Source organism: Protomyctophum parallelum, assembly GCF_964188405.1.
Source record: "Protomyctophum parallelum genome assembly, chromosome: 8".
Lineage (NCBI taxonomy): Eukaryota > Metazoa > Chordata > Actinopteri > Myctophiformes > Myctophidae > Protomyctophum > Protomyctophum parallelum.
Window position 1 is genome coordinate 39155508 of NC_139703.1, and position 17311 is coordinate 39172818.

General features: G+C 42.4%; 1 protein-coding gene across 1 annotated transcript; it reads left to right on the forward strand.

The window, feature by feature from the left end:
- Positions 1 to 325: 325 nt before the first annotated feature.
- LOC310863728 (cytosolic phospholipase A2 gamma-like) lies at positions 326 to 16941 on the forward strand (the record flags this gene model as incomplete). Its single annotated transcript, XM_083772223.1, has 11 exons — positions 326 to 478; positions 6695 to 6799; positions 7751 to 7893; positions 8804 to 9011; positions 9901 to 10012; positions 11724 to 11864; positions 13103 to 13255; positions 13729 to 13809; positions 14234 to 14388; positions 14829 to 15003; positions 16781 to 16941. The coding sequence occupies 11 exons, from the start codon at positions 326 to 328 to the stop codon at positions 16939 to 16941; spliced, it is 1587 nt and encodes a 528-aa protein (XP_083628349.1).
- Positions 16942 to 17311: the final 370 nt, after the last annotated feature.

The window sequence follows — 17311 nt, forward strand, 5'->3', positions numbered from 1 at the left end:
TCCCCCCTGTTTGTTTGTTTGTTTATGCTTTGTTTATTTATAGTTTGTTTACTTTTGTGTTTTTATGTTTTATGTGTTCCGCCCTATGGACCCCCCTGTGAGTGTTTTGAATAAAGTTTGAATTTAATACATCAAGCTGCCTTACGGTACAGAGGCCCTATGGGCATCATGGCTCGGCAAGGCTTGCTTGCTTACTTACTATTTTCTTCACCCAGTGCCGAGCCTAAGCTATAATCTTATAATATAGTGCTACTATCCCTCTGCCAATCTGGGGAGAGCCCCGAACTGACATCATGTTTCCTAATTCAGTGCATGAGGAGTGAGAATGCTAAATTCATACTCAGAAGTCACCACAGTTTTAGGTGATAACTGGCTGGGGGAGCTCAAGACCCCATGGCTGGGGGAGCTCAAGACCCCATGGTTGGGGGAGCTCAAGACGGAGGATGTTGGAAAATGGATCGATGAATTGCTCTTATTGGTTAGTAGGGTGTCGGACTAAATGCCTGTAGGATCATTCATTGGAACACAGGTTATTTTATTTACATTACATAAGTAATAGTCTCAAGTTACAGCTACAAGCTTTCCGGCCAAAAGCTGTGACGTGTAGGCGGTGGGCACGCACACGTGCAACTTAAAGACATGCATGCACACTGTAAGTATACTTACAGTGTGCATGCATGTCTTTAAGTTGTGCACGTGTTGCACTGTCTCCTGTTTGTGTTATTGCCAGCAGCAATAAGTTTGGTTTGATTGATGTATGTGTTTCAAGCCTTATGACCTGCTGTAAAACCAATTGCCCTTCGGGGACACTAATAAATAACCTTGAACCTTGAACCTTGTTTAATTAGTGTAATGGGTTGCAATCACTGCAGCTGTCTGTGCTGTGCCCATAATGTACATATGTATACGGACAGACAAACACACGTTCAAATGTGTGTGTTGAACTGTGTGTGTGTGTGTGTGTGTGTGTGTGTGTGTGTGTGTGTCAGGGGCAACAGCTAAATCAAAGACCCCCAACTGTGACAGGCACTGTAGTATAATAAAATGCATAGCTAAATATCTGAATATCTGAGCCTCCTGTCATAAAGATGGCTCTGATCAACCAGAATAGCTCCAGGTGGTCTTCCTGAGTGATAAACAATTTACAATTTAGGCATATAGCAGACGCTCTTAATCCAGACGCTCTTAATCCCTCACAATGTGTTTATACAGCTGCCTGTAGCACCTTTTAGAGATAACCTGCAGATAGCCTTTAGACCTTCAGTTCTCACTTTGCTTCCTGCCAATAAATGCTAAAGCGTCTAAGCACAGAGGACATGTAGGGCTTTCAGCTACGCAAAAGAGGTTTATGTGTGATAGCAGATAGGACTTTTTTTTTCTTTTATATATATTTTTATCCCACGATTTTGTAACCCATTTTTCACCCCTGTGTCAATCATCTAATGTGATCCTGGGCTCTACACACCCTCCACCAACCTAGTCCCCATATATGGGGGGGGACAAGGGGAGAGCAACGGACTTGAACTTGTTATGATGCAGAGTGATCTGAACCCAATATGCAGAGTAACCACAGACGAGAATAGCCGTTTAAGGATTTAATCAAAATAAGGCAAGTCTACTATTGGAATAGTAAGCAGGGAAAATCTCTGGAACGCAGGAAACATCAATGAGTAATGTAGCCATAAAACAGGAACAAAAACAGGAACCCCGGAACTTGCATCGACACATCAAACTATGAACTGCCACTGAATGTTTGTAATGAGTCCAGTCTTATAGTGAGCAGGTAAATTGACAAAGTGTTCACAGGTGGGCTGACGAGGGAGTTGGAGACAGGTGAGTGCAGGGACTGAGTGAGTGGAAGGGAAAAATGGGAGTTGCCAGGTCTGACAAGGTCTGTGGAGAGGTTGCCAGGTCTGGCAAGGTCTGTGGAGAGACAGATCCTAACAGAACTCATGCTTCCTTCTTGCCTGAGTGTCCAAGTTGCTCCTTTACACCTGATAGGGGGGAGTTTCCCTGGTTGGACGTAGCGTAGCGCGTGGAAGGAACACGTTATTCCAACCAGTTCCTTTCCCCTCCATCAGGTGCCCCGGCTGGCCAGGGGGAGGCAGTTTAGTGACCAGGATTACTGCATGTTTTTTGTGAGGGTACCTACCCTAGGGGACACGGGGAGAACATGCAAACTCCACACAGAAAGGCCCTTTCGCCAACCCCGCCTCGGGTATGGGCACTGATGACGTGGAGGAGGAAAGATAGGATTTCTATTAAAGCTACAATCCATTTTGTTCCATTTGTTGTGAGTGTGCTAATATAATTGTGACCGCAGTTTGACCTCATCAAACCCTTGGATCGTATGGAGCTGATGAAACATCATTACATCATTATAATTAGCATAAACCACACGAGTCCCCACTATGCATATTCTGGCCTGGGAGGAATATGCCAAAAATAGCTGATCTACAAGCATGGATCGGCTGATTAGTAATATAATATTGCAAATTAATACACCTGTTTTATTATAAATAAAATAAAATCAATAGAACAATTGCAAATAAATGCACATATAATTTGTCTCGAGATCTGTATAGTTTCAAGATGCGCCAGGGGAGTCGGGGAAGAAAAGAGAGTGGAAAACGAAAGTACATTTTGTAAAAGTTGTTTATTTTGCTGGTTCAATTCCTGCATGCCTCAGCTGAGTGCTCAGGGAGCTGGAGCGTATAAGCGTGCAGATGCAGTGTGCGTGCCGTGCACATACGCGTGCATGAGTGCTTAAGAGCGAGCCTGCTCAGTGCATAATGGGGTAGATGCACTTCGCTATAGTGACCATCGCCTCTTCCCTACAAATCCAGATGCATTGTGGGATACTTGAGTCCACAACATTATTAGGGTAGAATAATGCATGCATGCTCACTATACATTCGGACACTAATACAAAATGGCGGAACCCCTAAATGCATTATATGGGGTGCATTTAATTCAACGCTATTCATATAGCCTAAACATACTTATAAGGCGACACCAATGCAAATCAAAGAGATGCTATAGCACACATAGTATCAGCATGATTCAACAGCAACCAAATGAAGGAGAACATGCCAATAAAAATAAACCAAATGACATTAGGCCTACTGAAAACACTTAACCCATTCTGGGCGGGCACCCATTTTGGTGTTATGCATGTTATGCTTTAGCCATTTAAAAATAGCAGATCTACAAGCTCATAGCGCGACACTCGGTGGCGTGCTATGAGCTTGTAGGTCTGCTATTTTTGAAAAATCGAAGAGCGACTATGACATAGAAGATGATGTATATTGAAATCACAATTCACATTAAATATAGCCTGGTATTAGTAATGTTAAACTAGACAGATAGTAGGCCTGACCAACAGGGACGCGTTTGGATAGACGCACGGGCACCAGTTCACAGCTTGCATTCTATGGTAAATAGCTGTAGGCCTACTTTGAGCTTGCTCAGATAGAGGTCTCCTATTGTGCTCCTTCCTGTTGACCACTACCTACTACCTTATTTAGACATGCATGGACCATTTGGGACAGTGGGGGTTAGGGAACCACCTTTTGGTCATGTCTCTTTGATCTCTTTGTCTTGACTTGTATTTAAGACCTACCAAAATGTAACTGAGTGTGTTAGTGCCCAGAGGCCGTCAGGCTGGCTGGGTCCATGCAGGGGCTCCGGCCTCTGCATGGCTGTGTGATCTGCTGTACTCTGAACTCTGACAATAAAATGGACCTGGAAACTTTAATTTGCCTGTCGGTCGTCGACTCATTCTCCAATCTCCGCATCTTTGCCTGAGTACTTTGCAAGTTTATGTATGTTTATGGGCTATATAGTAATTTACTTTCAGCTCATTTACTTCAAAGACATTTTTAGAATCTGATCTCAGGTCAGAATGGAAAGCTGTCAGGATGTAGAAGACATTTTTAGAATCTGATCTCAGGTCAGCATGGGTTAAGTGACCTGCTATCAAACTGGGACATCACAGAACGACAAATCATTAAAGTCACTCACGCAGTCTGTGTCTGCAATATCATATTTGCGCACCTGCAGCCTATAATAGCTACCTAATTATCTTTGTAACAGATAAAAAAGGTTCAATATAATTACGCCTATATTTACGGCCAGCACACCCTGGACACTGGTCATTGTATTTCCATCAATCACTATATAATATTTTATGTCATTGCATTTCCTTGATGGCAGTGTCACTACTGTATATAAGTGTCAACCCTTCTGTTCTCAAGATCACAGGCTTCATTTGACTGACAGCTCACATAGAACATGGAACGATATGTAAGTTACCATCTTTTTTGCAGAATGGCGTATACTGATGCTACCCGCATATACTGGTAACATGAATCTAAATGTATCTGTTACTGCTTTTACTATCAATCAGATGCTAGATTAAGTGGAAATTGTTAATGTGAATACAGAGCCTACTTTTACACTATGATGCACTATGATGACAGTGGACATAATAGATTGATACTGCTACTTTTTATGTATACTGTAAACTGAAACAGGGCATCACAGTATTTCAAATACAGCTCAATGGAAAAAATAACAAAATAAAGGGAGGCTCCGCACAATGAAATGTATTGAGAGCTTTCGGTCCACTGTTTCAGACATGCAGGAAAAAGGTCAGTAGTAACTAGTGATGGGAGATTAATCGGCAAACACGTCGGTATCGGCCGAAATTTAAAAAAAGTTTTCTGAAAAACCTTATGTTTCTGTATCAGTGGTGCTCAATATTTCATGTCAAGGACCCCAAAAACTATATGTAATTGGCCTCCGCCCCCATCTGAAAATATGTTGTTCCAGGGACCTCCCCAGAAGCACAAATTTGAGTTAAAATGTTCATAGTGTGGCACTCGGTGAGCTTGTAGATCTGCTATTCTTCAATAGCTAAAGTATAACATAATGCTTTAAAACACCAAAAGCGGTTCCCGCCCAAAATGGGTTAAAAGGATGTATCGGTATCGGTAAAATAATATATCGGTTTTAGCAGATATTTTATTTTATAATTAAATATGCCTGAAAAAGCCTTTCGTTATGATGAAGGCTGCAAATGATATCAATGTTTTCTGGGGAAGCTTTCAAGACGGTCAACAAGTTGGAACATTTTTTAATTCAGAGTTTATAAGCATTGTTTTCAGAATGGCAAGAATGATTATATTTTCTTAATACAGAATGGGATCATATCGACAACGGTTATCGGACATAACAGCAATTAATTATATCGGATATCGATATCGGCCAAAATGTCTCATCGGTACATTAATTTTAGAGGATACCATTTGTTTTTGTTAGCTTAGGCCTACTGCAGGTGACTTGGATGCTATATATCAGTGTTTTGTTAGCTTAATTAGGCCTACTGCAGGTGACTTGCATGCTATATATCAGTGTTTTGTTAGCTTAATTAGGCCTACTGCAGGTGACTTGCATGCTATATATCAGTGTTTTGATAGCTTAATTAGGCCTACTGCAGGTGACTTGCATGCTATATATCAGTGTTTTGTTAGCTTAATTAGGCCTACTGCAGGTGACTTGCATGCTATATATCAGTGTTTTGTTAGCTTAATTAGGCCTACTGCAGGTGACTTGCATGCTATATATCAGTGTTTTGTTAGCTTAATTAGGCCTACTGCAGGTGACTTGAATGCTATATATCAGTGTTTTGTTAGCTTAATTATAGGCCTACTGCAGGTGACTTGAATGCTATCAGTGTTTTGTTAGCTTAATTATAGGCCTACTGCAGGTGACTTGAATGCTATCAGTGTTTTGTTAGCTTAGGTCTACTGCAGGTGACTTGAATGCTATATATCAGTGGTCCGGGGACCACCATGTGGTTCTTGAGGGGGTTCCAGGTGGTCCCCAGCTAAATTGAGAGTTGGTACTAAATGGGCCCTTGTTAGATCTTTAACTCTTGAGAGTGTAAAATTAAACCTCTCAAAAGGCTCTCATTTGCTCTCAAGAGTTACATTATTGTTAAACATCAGAGAATGATTTATTTTTTGATCAACGTTGGCCTGTGGACAAAATCTTATCCAACGACAACACAATATCCTTTTGTTTTGGGTCCGCATGACAGGCTAAATCTTATCAAATGGTGGTCCATGGATTAAATACTGAATAAATAATGGGCTTTGACATGAAATGGGTTGAAAACCACTGCTATATATGGAGCAATGTTGAGTAGCCTACAGGGCTTACAGGCCTACCAAAGTGTGCATTATTGGTATTAATGGTATCTGTTATCATTAGCCTGATTGAGGCAGCATTTACTGTATGTGCATGTACAGTATAACAGAACACATTGTGGCTCAGGAGGTAGAGCAGGTCGTCCAATGATCCATCGGTCGACGGTTCGAATCCCGGCACCTCCTGTCTGCATGTCGATTTGTCAAAGTGTCCTTGGGCAAGACACTGAACCCCAAATTGCTCCCGATGTGCTGGTTGGTGCCTTGCATGGCTTCCGCCGCAATCGGTGTATGAATGTGTAGGTGAATGTAATGCATTGGATGAAGGCGCTATATAAATGCACCATTTACATTCGTTTTCCCACAATTTATGCTTTTTTATGGTTTAAAAAAACACGCACTACCCCACCCGTTGACTATCGATTAATCGATTTTCTTTGTTTTTCCATTTATATAAACATGCAACCTTATTATGTTTCAAGGTCCGTATCGGTCACACTCTGAATGAGGCAGAGCAAGACCATGTCACCAGAAGAAGACCAACAGTTCAACAATGCCTGACAAGACACAACATTCCCTGTGATGTGGTAGGAGCCTTTCACCTGTTTTATTTAGAGATAGAAATACTCATCTTAAAATAGTTTCATAAGTGTTGTGGTCCAAAAATAAACAAGCTGTCTCGGCGTTATTGTCATGGAGGTGTCTCTGTAATTGTTTGCAACAGTCAGTCACTCATATATGATAAAGTCTGTTTCTAGCGAAAATGTATCTAATTCAGTAGCAGTAACATTAGCGTTTTCTCTCAGTCAGTTGATTCTTCATATCCATATGAGTGAAGCGGCCGGGATGACTGTATGTTTATTTTCCAAACACAGTTCTAAGATCCCCCTATGGGGATTATAATGCAAATAAAAAGTACACAAACCTGTGGATTTGCACCCTCTACCGATATTGACGTCAGACTTCGGTGCTCTATACATGCACAGTATTAGAATAATTACAAATTTAATTAATTTTTCCCTCTCAGGTAACTGAAAGCAAAAGGGTAACAAAGAATAGGACCTGCACACTGCTCAACATTTTTGACAGTGTGCTATTCTAACCCTTTTTATTTGTCTTTAATACATTTGTCTTTGACTTTGTCCTACACACCTGCCACCAACTTTTCGAGGTGTGCAGCAGCCTTTTTGAGGGGCGCTAGAGCCCCTCCTATCATCCTATGTCCAGCTTTGAGGGTCTGTGTAAACACAAACATTGAAGACATATTAAGTGTGTAAACACAAACATTGAAGACATATTAAGTGTGTAAACACAAACATTGAAGACATATTAAGTGTGTAAACACAAACATTGAAGACATATTAAGTGTGTAAACACAAACATTGAAGACATATTAAGTGTGTAAACACAAACATTGAAGACAAACGTGTGGACGCACATTTTGTCCGGAATGACATTTGTGATTGAAGATAACTGAAAGCAAAATAACCACTGTTACATTCCTCTATAACGCTTTCTTATGGTGATTGTGTTAAAAGGACAAGGTTCCCAACATTGCTGTGATTGGATCTGGAGGAGGAGAGAGAGCCATGGGGGGACTGCTGGGATGTATCCTTCAACTGGGGGAAGCAGATCTACTGGACTGCATGATGTACCTGAGTGGAGTGTCTGGATCTACCTGGTAGGCTACCGCACGCACGCACACACACACGCAGGCACGCCACACACACACACACACACACACACACACACACACACACACACACACACACACACACACACACACACGCACGCCACACACACACACACACACACACACACACACACACACACACACACACACACACACACACACACACACACACACACACACACACACACACACAGACCCCGGGGAAGACCATGGCATAGTTGGAGGAAACACACCGACTCACTGGCCTTGGAACATCTCGGGATCCCCCAGGAGGAAGTCACTAATGTTGCTCTGGAGAGGGAAGTCTGGAGCACTCTGGTGGAGCTGTTGCCCCTTGCGACCCGACTACGAATGAGCGGTTGAAGATGGATGGATTAACTATCCTTCTGCCTCATTCGTGCAATTCATTGGAGCGATGTGTATCGCACTGCATTGAGGACGGAAGTGTGCCCTTGTATGGCACATCCTCAGCATCCATGTGTCACGTAGCCTGAGCTAACGTGTTAGGTTTCTGGTCTAGAGGGGCGGGTCGCGGCTGAGATTTGCGCACGCCCTGATTGGATCTCATCGATCTGTCCGTCACCCCCGGCCCCTCCTCTCCCCCCTAGTGCAGCGCTACGTCACATAATTTGGAGCGACGCCCACCCGGAAGGGTTGACTCCCACTTTTAGACCAGAGCGGCCAATGCGTTCCTCCAGGCTTTCAATTTTTGCACCAATAAAAATGAAAGCCTGGTACCGAGGCTATGTGTCACGTGACTCACGTCCCTTCTTTCCCTCACTGTCCATGGCACCGAGCCACCTTAACGCAGAAGCTGGCCCTCACTTGAGAGCATAATATTATGTCTATTGCTGGGAATAAATGCAATCATGTATATTTTCTCTCTTCTCCTGTACAGGGCCATGGCCTCCTTATACAAATATTCCAACTGGTCCACAAAGCTGGAACTGGAGCGTGAGACCACGGAGATAACCAGCAGGCTGGGTGGGCCCAAAGTGGCCTGGGGTCGTGCCTTCAGTAAATGGAATAAGTACCGCCGGCAGTGGGACAAATACTCTAATACAGAGTGGTGGTCTGCGTATATGGTCACCACCTACGTGAAAGAGGTCAGCCATTCAATTATACACAGTTAATCATTCAGTTGTGAGGCGCTAAACAGACAAACTGCAGCATGCTAGCCAGAAAGTATTGTTGTTTAGGTGTTGCCATACATTCTGTATATTTAATTATACATGGGGATGTCCCAATCACGTTTATATTGTTGTTATTTTTTCTCCTAAGCCCTGAAGCGCTGTAACGCGAAGGTCTGAACCCATACTCTGCAATGCGGAGCGAGTGCATGGCAACAGCAGCTCAGAGCCATAGAGGTCTCTGCACACAGAGCGCGTTTTTCTGATTTTTAGCGTGTTTCTCCAGCGGTTTTCCGAAAAACGCGTCCAGTGTGCAACCCACCTTAAACGGTTACGGAATCTCCGTTCACTTCATGGTATACAGCAGCTAATGTTATGAGCTAATGATGGAGTTACAGGTAAGCCGTAACAAAACACAGTGATTGAACCAAAGGAAGTCTGAAACGAACGAAAACAACGTGGCCGGGAGGTTGTGACAGAGAAACATACGTGTTTAGAATCAACTGAGTGGTGCAACTCCCCTCTCCCCTCCCCCCTCCTCTCCTCTCTCCCCCCCCCCCCCCCCCCCCCGCCCTCCTCTCCTCTCTCTCTCATTAGCAGGCAACAGTGCAGCACTAATTCTATCTCTCTCTCTGTTTCTGGCACAACAGCGCCCCTACTGGTACTCAGTCATTGGCTCATTAACGAACGTCACATAGGTGAACACATAGGTGAACACGGACATTGCTGTTCCTTGGAGTGGTTGCACCACTCAAAAATAACAATAGCGGGTTAAAAAACAGGGACAGGTGCACAACGGAGAGCACTTGTTTCACCTGGCAGTTAATGATACGCGTGTCATTCTTGTTAATTGTTGTCTCTTCAGATAGATGAACATGTTCTGTCGGAGCAGAGAGGAAAGTTTGACCTGGACCCCTATCCCATCTACACTATCGTTGATCAGGAGATCAAAAAACGAAAAAATCCACCGCTAAAAAGTAAGTGTGTCGGCGTGTGTGTGTGTGTGTGTGTGTGTGGGCTTTCACTTCTAGTCATTTTGAGTAGTTGACTAGTTTTTTTTCTTTTTTAATAATAGTTGAGGCCTATACAAAAACGGGTAAAAAATAAATCTTATCAACTAGTCAACTAGTTGACTAGTGGATTTACTCGTTGACTAGTTGAATAGTCGACTAGTTGCTTAAATCCCGTGCGTGCGTGCGTGCGTGCGTGCGTGAATGACTACTGCAGTTCCAAACCTTTTAGGCAATGCACCCCCTATTCTACATCCCAACCTAGTTGGCACACAGAGCTGATCATGAGGTTATATCTTCCCTTCTTCTCTGGATTCCTGGTACACAACTGTCGTTCCCTGATGTCATCGCTAGGGAAACATGCATCAGTTAGCAGGATCAGGGGATGGCAATGAAGGACCGGGAAGTCTGGCGTGGCATTGTGAAATCCATGATCTCGAACGCCGTCGAAAAACTATGACGATGAGTTGGCACGTCGCCAATGCCTAACACCTTAAAAAAAGGCAACATAGTCTATTTATAGCCACAGACATTAACTTTAACCAGACAAGAACGCGTAACAAATCTGGAATATTCCTATCAATACGGTCAATGGCTTTGTTTAGTGATAGCATGATATAGAAAAATCCCCTACACCCACAATGGACTTATTTTTGTCCCAGGAATGGGTGGACCAAAGGAGAAGACTCAAACACAGGGCTGTTGCAGTCCCTGGCAAGTGGCCAGGGCATTTATTAATAATAAAATGCACATAAAACCATTATACGTTTACTATCAATCTTAATGAGAGTTTCCTAAGATATCTTATCCATGCACAGAAGGAGTGGGAAGGACTCAAGGACATTAAGCTGCCATATCTGGGCCTGCCCTGATCATAAAGCTGCACCCTAGACGAGACAGCATGCACACCTGCTCATGTTATCCAAATCAGCAGGAGGACTGGCTGTCGTCCATGACCAACCTCCTCTGACCATGCATATACGACATAGAGTCATACAGCAACTATTTTTCAAAAGGGCTCATGTTTGAATCTGCTTTCACACTGTGCCTTTGGACCATAACAAAGCCACATGCAAATGCCTCACATTACAACACTTTTGTTGAACTACTGTATAGGCCTACAGTTCAATACAGCCTTTTGTTGGCAGTGTGGCCTTGATGATATGCTAGGAGGGAATCGTCTTCGGGTTCTTGGAAATGCACCCAGCCACTGCGTTAGTTTTACTGAGGTTAGGTTTAGGTATAGTTTACTGAGGTTAGGTTTAGGTATAGTTTTACTGAGGTTAAGGTTAGGGTTAGGGTTAGGTTTAGATATAGTTTTACTGAGGTTAAGGTTATGGTTAGGTTTAGGTGTAGGCTGTCATTCACAGGGACTGGCCAGTCACAGCGCACCCTCTACGTCACTCTGTACTCAACCCGAAGACGGAACCATGCTCGCTGATGATATGCACACGGCTGCCATCTTGCCAGCAAGGTGCTATACCTATAGGTGCAACTTCCCATAGCCCATTTATCCAAACAGAACAGTCCTATTTAATTGTATTGAATAACGTCAAACTCACCAAAATTGCAGCTGTATGAAAAGCTTGAATTATCGTCTTACTATCTGCAAAGTGTTTGTTTCATACCAAACACTTTGAACTGCTTCAGAGCATGATTGACTGTGTTTCCTTGACAGACGTGTGGGTTGAGATGACCCCCCATGAGGCGGGGTACTCTCTCACCGGGGCCTTCGTGGACCAGAAATACTTTGGGAGTAAGTTTAACAACGGGACGTTGATAAAGGAGCAGCCGGAGATGGACATGCTCTACGTACAAGGTGAGACTCCACCATGCACGGTCGGTCAGTCCACTTCCGTTGTGTTGGTTTGTTTCTTCTCAGGTATTCATGGTGAGCTCTGTGTTGATCTGTCGTTATCTCCAGGCATTTGTGGCAGCGCCGGGGCAGCAGCTGCACAGGCTCAGCACGAAGCATGGTTGACCTTAAAGGAAGTCGCAAAGAGAGAGTTTTTTGACAGTATGAATCATTCACTTTTTTCTCTTCCAATTCAAACTTTATTCAAGACACTCACAGCGGGGTCCATATAGGGCGGAGCACATAAAACATAAAAACACAAAAGTAAACAAACTATAAATGAACAAAGCATAAACAAACAAACAAACAGGGGGGACTTATCTCTGTACATACAGGCTAGAACGCCAGTGGCTCCACATTCATTCACGTGTATTCACAGTTTTTAAGTTGCTTGATTCAATACTTAGTGAAAGTGAAATATCCCTTTAATTTATTAATTTGCGCATTTACTCTCTCTCTCTCCCCCCCCCCCACCCCCCCCCCCCCCCTCTCTCTCTCTCTCTCCCATACACACAGAGGTGTGCTGCCAGGGGTGTGAAGTGCTCAAGAGCCTGATAGCACTGAACCTGCGGGCCACAGCGTTAGAGGATTACTCACATCTAACTGTCAGAATGAACAAGCTGCTTTCAGGTACAGTTTGAATGTAGAGCCATCAGTGAGTGTGTGCTTTGTACTAGAAAAGTGTCTCTCCATGGGGTGTATAGTCCCGCCCCCTTTCATGATCACAGGCCCAGGAAATTATTCCCAATGCATTTTTCCCATAGACATTTCAAAAGGTATTTATTTAATTTAAAGACGGTTACGCCGCCGCCGCGGACAAAAGCCAACTCGAGTCATGACAACTCATGACAACAAACGCAATATTTTGGACCAAACTAATATATTATTTGTTTGGTCCAACAAATAAGTATTGGAGTATTGACTGATAACTTGTTTGTGTCACGAGTATAACAACACGATGACAGCAACTTATTATATTTCTGAAAGTAACAACCTACATGAATGAGACATGATGCACCACATTGATATAGCTTGACTGGAAATGTTTATTTATTTTTTATTTTTTTATTAGTTGTATTAATTAGAATTGTCTAAAATCTCTCAAGGGAACGTGTTTGATGCGTTTGTCCATACATCTTTGCCCTTTATGTAATCTGAAAAATTCCTGCATCTCTGTTTTATTCCCCCACCCCCCTATCTAGGCCAACTGGACGCGAAGGGTAAGCCGTTCTTTATCAACCCCGAAAATTCGCTGATTTTGGACATGAGTCTTCAGTTGGAGAAGCTGCAGGATTACAATCTGTCCGTGTGTGACTGTTTCTCTGACTGGAACAAGGGCTGTAAAGTTGATAAAGGTGAGTTGTGCTGCACACACACACACACACACACACACACACACACACACACACACACACACACACACACACGCACGCACAGTGAGTGATTTATTTGTATTTCAAAAAAAAATTGTACCTACATACTGTAAATAGTTATCATGTTTTTGAGGCATCTCGATTACTGTCATCATTGTGTTGTGAATAAATGCATGGGACCCGAATGGAAACAAGACCACAAGGTCTTTTTTCGGTGCTATCCTTTTGGATAAATGTGCTTTGACTGTACCATTTGCATTTGTTATTGTTATTGTCTAATAAAATAATGAATCAAAAAATCAAAACACATGCACATTCTTGTATGGTGGAGTTGGAGTTTTATTATTACGATTATTGTTATTATTTCAAATTCTCTAAGTAAATATGATATCAGAATAGAGTTAAAGAACTCTGTGTTTATGTTGTACCAAAGTGCAATATACTTCTAATTTCAGAGAAGTGGGATTTCATGATAACGTCCATAAAAGGCATTACCTCTTGGGGAGACACATACAACTTCCTGCAGAACATGCAAGGTGAGTTCACAATTCAATGATCATAAGTATTGGTTATTATTATACAAGTAAAGTAATGACATTCCTGGGGGTACTATACTTTGGTCCGACATACCATTGGTCCGATCAACTACCTACCCCAAACCCTCACCCTAACCATAACCGTGAGCACGGGGCAGCACACCTAAACCTAATGAACCCCCAACCCTATCCCGAGTCGGACCAATGCTCCTTCAAACCAATGACATGTCGGACCAAAGTATGCTCCCCCTGCATTCCTGGATGTAGTTTGTTGATGTTGTAAGTGTATTGTTGTGTGTTGCCATGTTTGATGTATTGTGTTGTCTACTGTATTCATTGTGTTGTGCCCGAGGACCCCCTCTAAAACGAGATGATGCATCTCCTCAAGAGGCTTTCCTTTAAATACATTTCAATAATATTACAGTGCCAGAAGTCGACTCTAAGCTCCTGAGTTCAGAAACGAGGAATCACATCGACGCTGGGCTGCTGCTCAACTCTCCCTTCTTCTCCGTCATCAGGAAAGAGAGAAACGTCGACCTCATCATCTCCCTCGACTTCAGCGCAGGAGACGCCATGCTGGTGACACGCACACACACACACACACACACACACACACACACACACACACACACACACACACGCCCACATGTAGACTATGTTGAAACCTACATGGGCTTACCCACTTCCAACCCGTACCCAGTTAGCCCATATGTAGACCATGTGGGACCTACACAGGCTTGCCCACCTCCAACCCATGCCCAGTTAGCCCATATGTAGACCATGTGGGACCTACACAGGCTTGCCCACTTCTAACCCGTGCCCAGTTAGCCCATTATGTAGACCATGTTGGACCTACTAAGACAAACATTAAAAGTCCATAGACTTAGCTGCCAAATTTCGTCATGTCTAAAAGCCAGACATTGGATCAATAAAGTTATCAATGAAGCCATTCCATGAGGTATTTAAGAGCCTTTCATGTTTCATGTAAGATGTTTTCATGCTGCTGCTTATTTCTACAGACAATTGAAGATGCTCATAAGATGTCCAAGCAAATGGGTATGGCTTTCCCACGCATTGAATTTCCAGAAAATCACAGAAACACACCGATGGACTTCTACGTGTTTCCAGGAGATGGCAACTATCCAACAGTGATCCACATGCCTCTGTTCAACCTGGTTAATTGTGGCAGTGCAGGTAACTGTTTTATTTTATGAACTACTAATGTTCAACATGGTTAACACTTTCACCGCTCCCTGGTGTTCATTTGAAATTACTGCAGGCAGCCAGGGCGGCATAATGTGTATATAGGCGCCAAGCATTTCCGCCCACACAGCCCAATAGCATTTGACACGATTGATCATTCAATTAGACCCGTTGTTGACCTGTCTGTCTAGCTAGCATCAAATGCTGGATGAGTGAGAACTTTCTCAAGCTAAATGAGGATAAGACAGAAGTTATCATAATCGGTTCTAGTGAGCAGAAATAATCAATAATAAGCAGACATGGAAACCTGACTGTAGAAAGTAACAGTACAGTAAAGAACTGGGGGGTCATTATTGATTCTGAATTGAATTTTAATTCACACATTAATCATTTTACCAAGATTGCCTTTTTTCACCTTATAAATATTGCACGAATCAGAGCCTATTTGTCATTGGATGATGCAAAAACTCTAATCCACGCCTTTGTTTTTTCTCGGCTTGATTACTGCAATGCACTTTTTTCTGGACTGCCTAAGAAAGCAACTGACAGATTACAACAGAGTTTTAACTAAAACTAAGATGAGAGAACATATTACTCCAGTTTTAGCTTCACTACATTGGCTTCCGGTTGTTTTTAGGATTGATTTTAAAATTATTTTACTTGTTTATAAACAGTGTTGGCAAGTAACTTAAATAATATACTACTTTCAGTAATATTATTACTTTTTTCCAGTAATATGTAACTTAACTAGTTACTTTCACATTTTGAGTAATAATATTACATTTACTTTTTTCCAAAAGTAATATTATTACTATTTTCTGTTTATTTATAATGGTAGACTGGATAGGGGTCAAGTTGCTTTGCAGACTGCTATTCCGCTCTAGATTTAGACTCTAGAGCGGATACGGAAACGATGCACACTCGTCGGTACGTATGTGTGAAGTATCGGATGCAGAAGGGAGGGCACACGGAACAACAACCTAAACTAGTGTGTGTAACTCGTTAGACTGCACTGTTAGAGAAGAGACGTAAACAAACTAAGCATGGAGGAGGTGGAGGAGACAGAGACACCGGCACAACAAAGCGTTATAACATTCAATACTTACGAAGTATTCACATTATTTTGAGTATGTCCGCGATCGAGACGAGATGAACATTATTGTCCGCTGCGAGTTGTGCATAGGGATGAAGCTATATTCCACGTCAAAAAAATCTACTTTGAATATCAAGAAACACTTTATTCGTTTTTTTTAAAGTAATAAGTAATAAGTAGTATATTAGTGTTAAAGTAATATTTTGCCAACACTGTTTATAAAGCTCTCAATGGTCTCGCACCTTCCTACCTACATGCCTAAATATGTCCCAAACCGCCCCTAAGGTCCTCCACTGCTGGCCTGTTTGATTACATAACATCCACATGATCTGATGAGGTCAGAGGTCAAAAATAAGAACACAGTACTTGTTCGGCATGAGGAGACGCATATGTGTGAATCAAAGTTATATTGCCGACGGTCAAACGGTTCATGAGCTATGCATGGCCAAAGTTTTCATTTTAATTTGAGTACTATAGCAAGACCCTTTGGCCAATGGCCGTGGGCATCGCATCATCACCGTTTGGCATGGCCCTCGACCATATTCCCGAGTTTCGCGAGAACCTGTTTTTGGCGGAAGAAGGAGAAGGAGAAGAAAAAAAACAGACAAAAACAATAAGGGACTGCTTGGTCCCTTAATAATAATAATCGGCTTTGTCCCCATTTCTGCACGTCAGGTGAAATCAAGAAGTGGAGAGATAAATACACAACCTTCCAACTATCTTACACCCCTGCAATGATCCGTGATCTCCTGGTAAAAGCTGGCGAGAACGTGACCAACAACAAGGACAGGTTGCTGCAGGAGATAAGGAAGGTCGTCAATAGAAGAAGGTCCTAAGACACAATGTGAAGAAGATGAGGATCCCAGGTTGTTTCAAATCCAATCAAATCAAACTTTATTTACAAAATACATTTAAAACAACCAAAGCTGCTGTACAAGGTTATTCACTCTTGTATCAGAGTATATATTGTTTTGTTTTTTTTTTCTCACAATGATGCAGTCTTCTTTGTCCTGTCAGGACCTGCATGTTATTTTGGTGAACAAATCAAGCAAAAAGAGAGTTTTAGATTAAGATTAGATTAGTGTAAAATCATATAATCACATCAACAACATAAACAGTACAACTGATTTTTATATGGTCATATAATCCTGTTGCTTAAACACAATAGTCAATATGCAAATTGCAAAATGCAAATCAATATTGCAA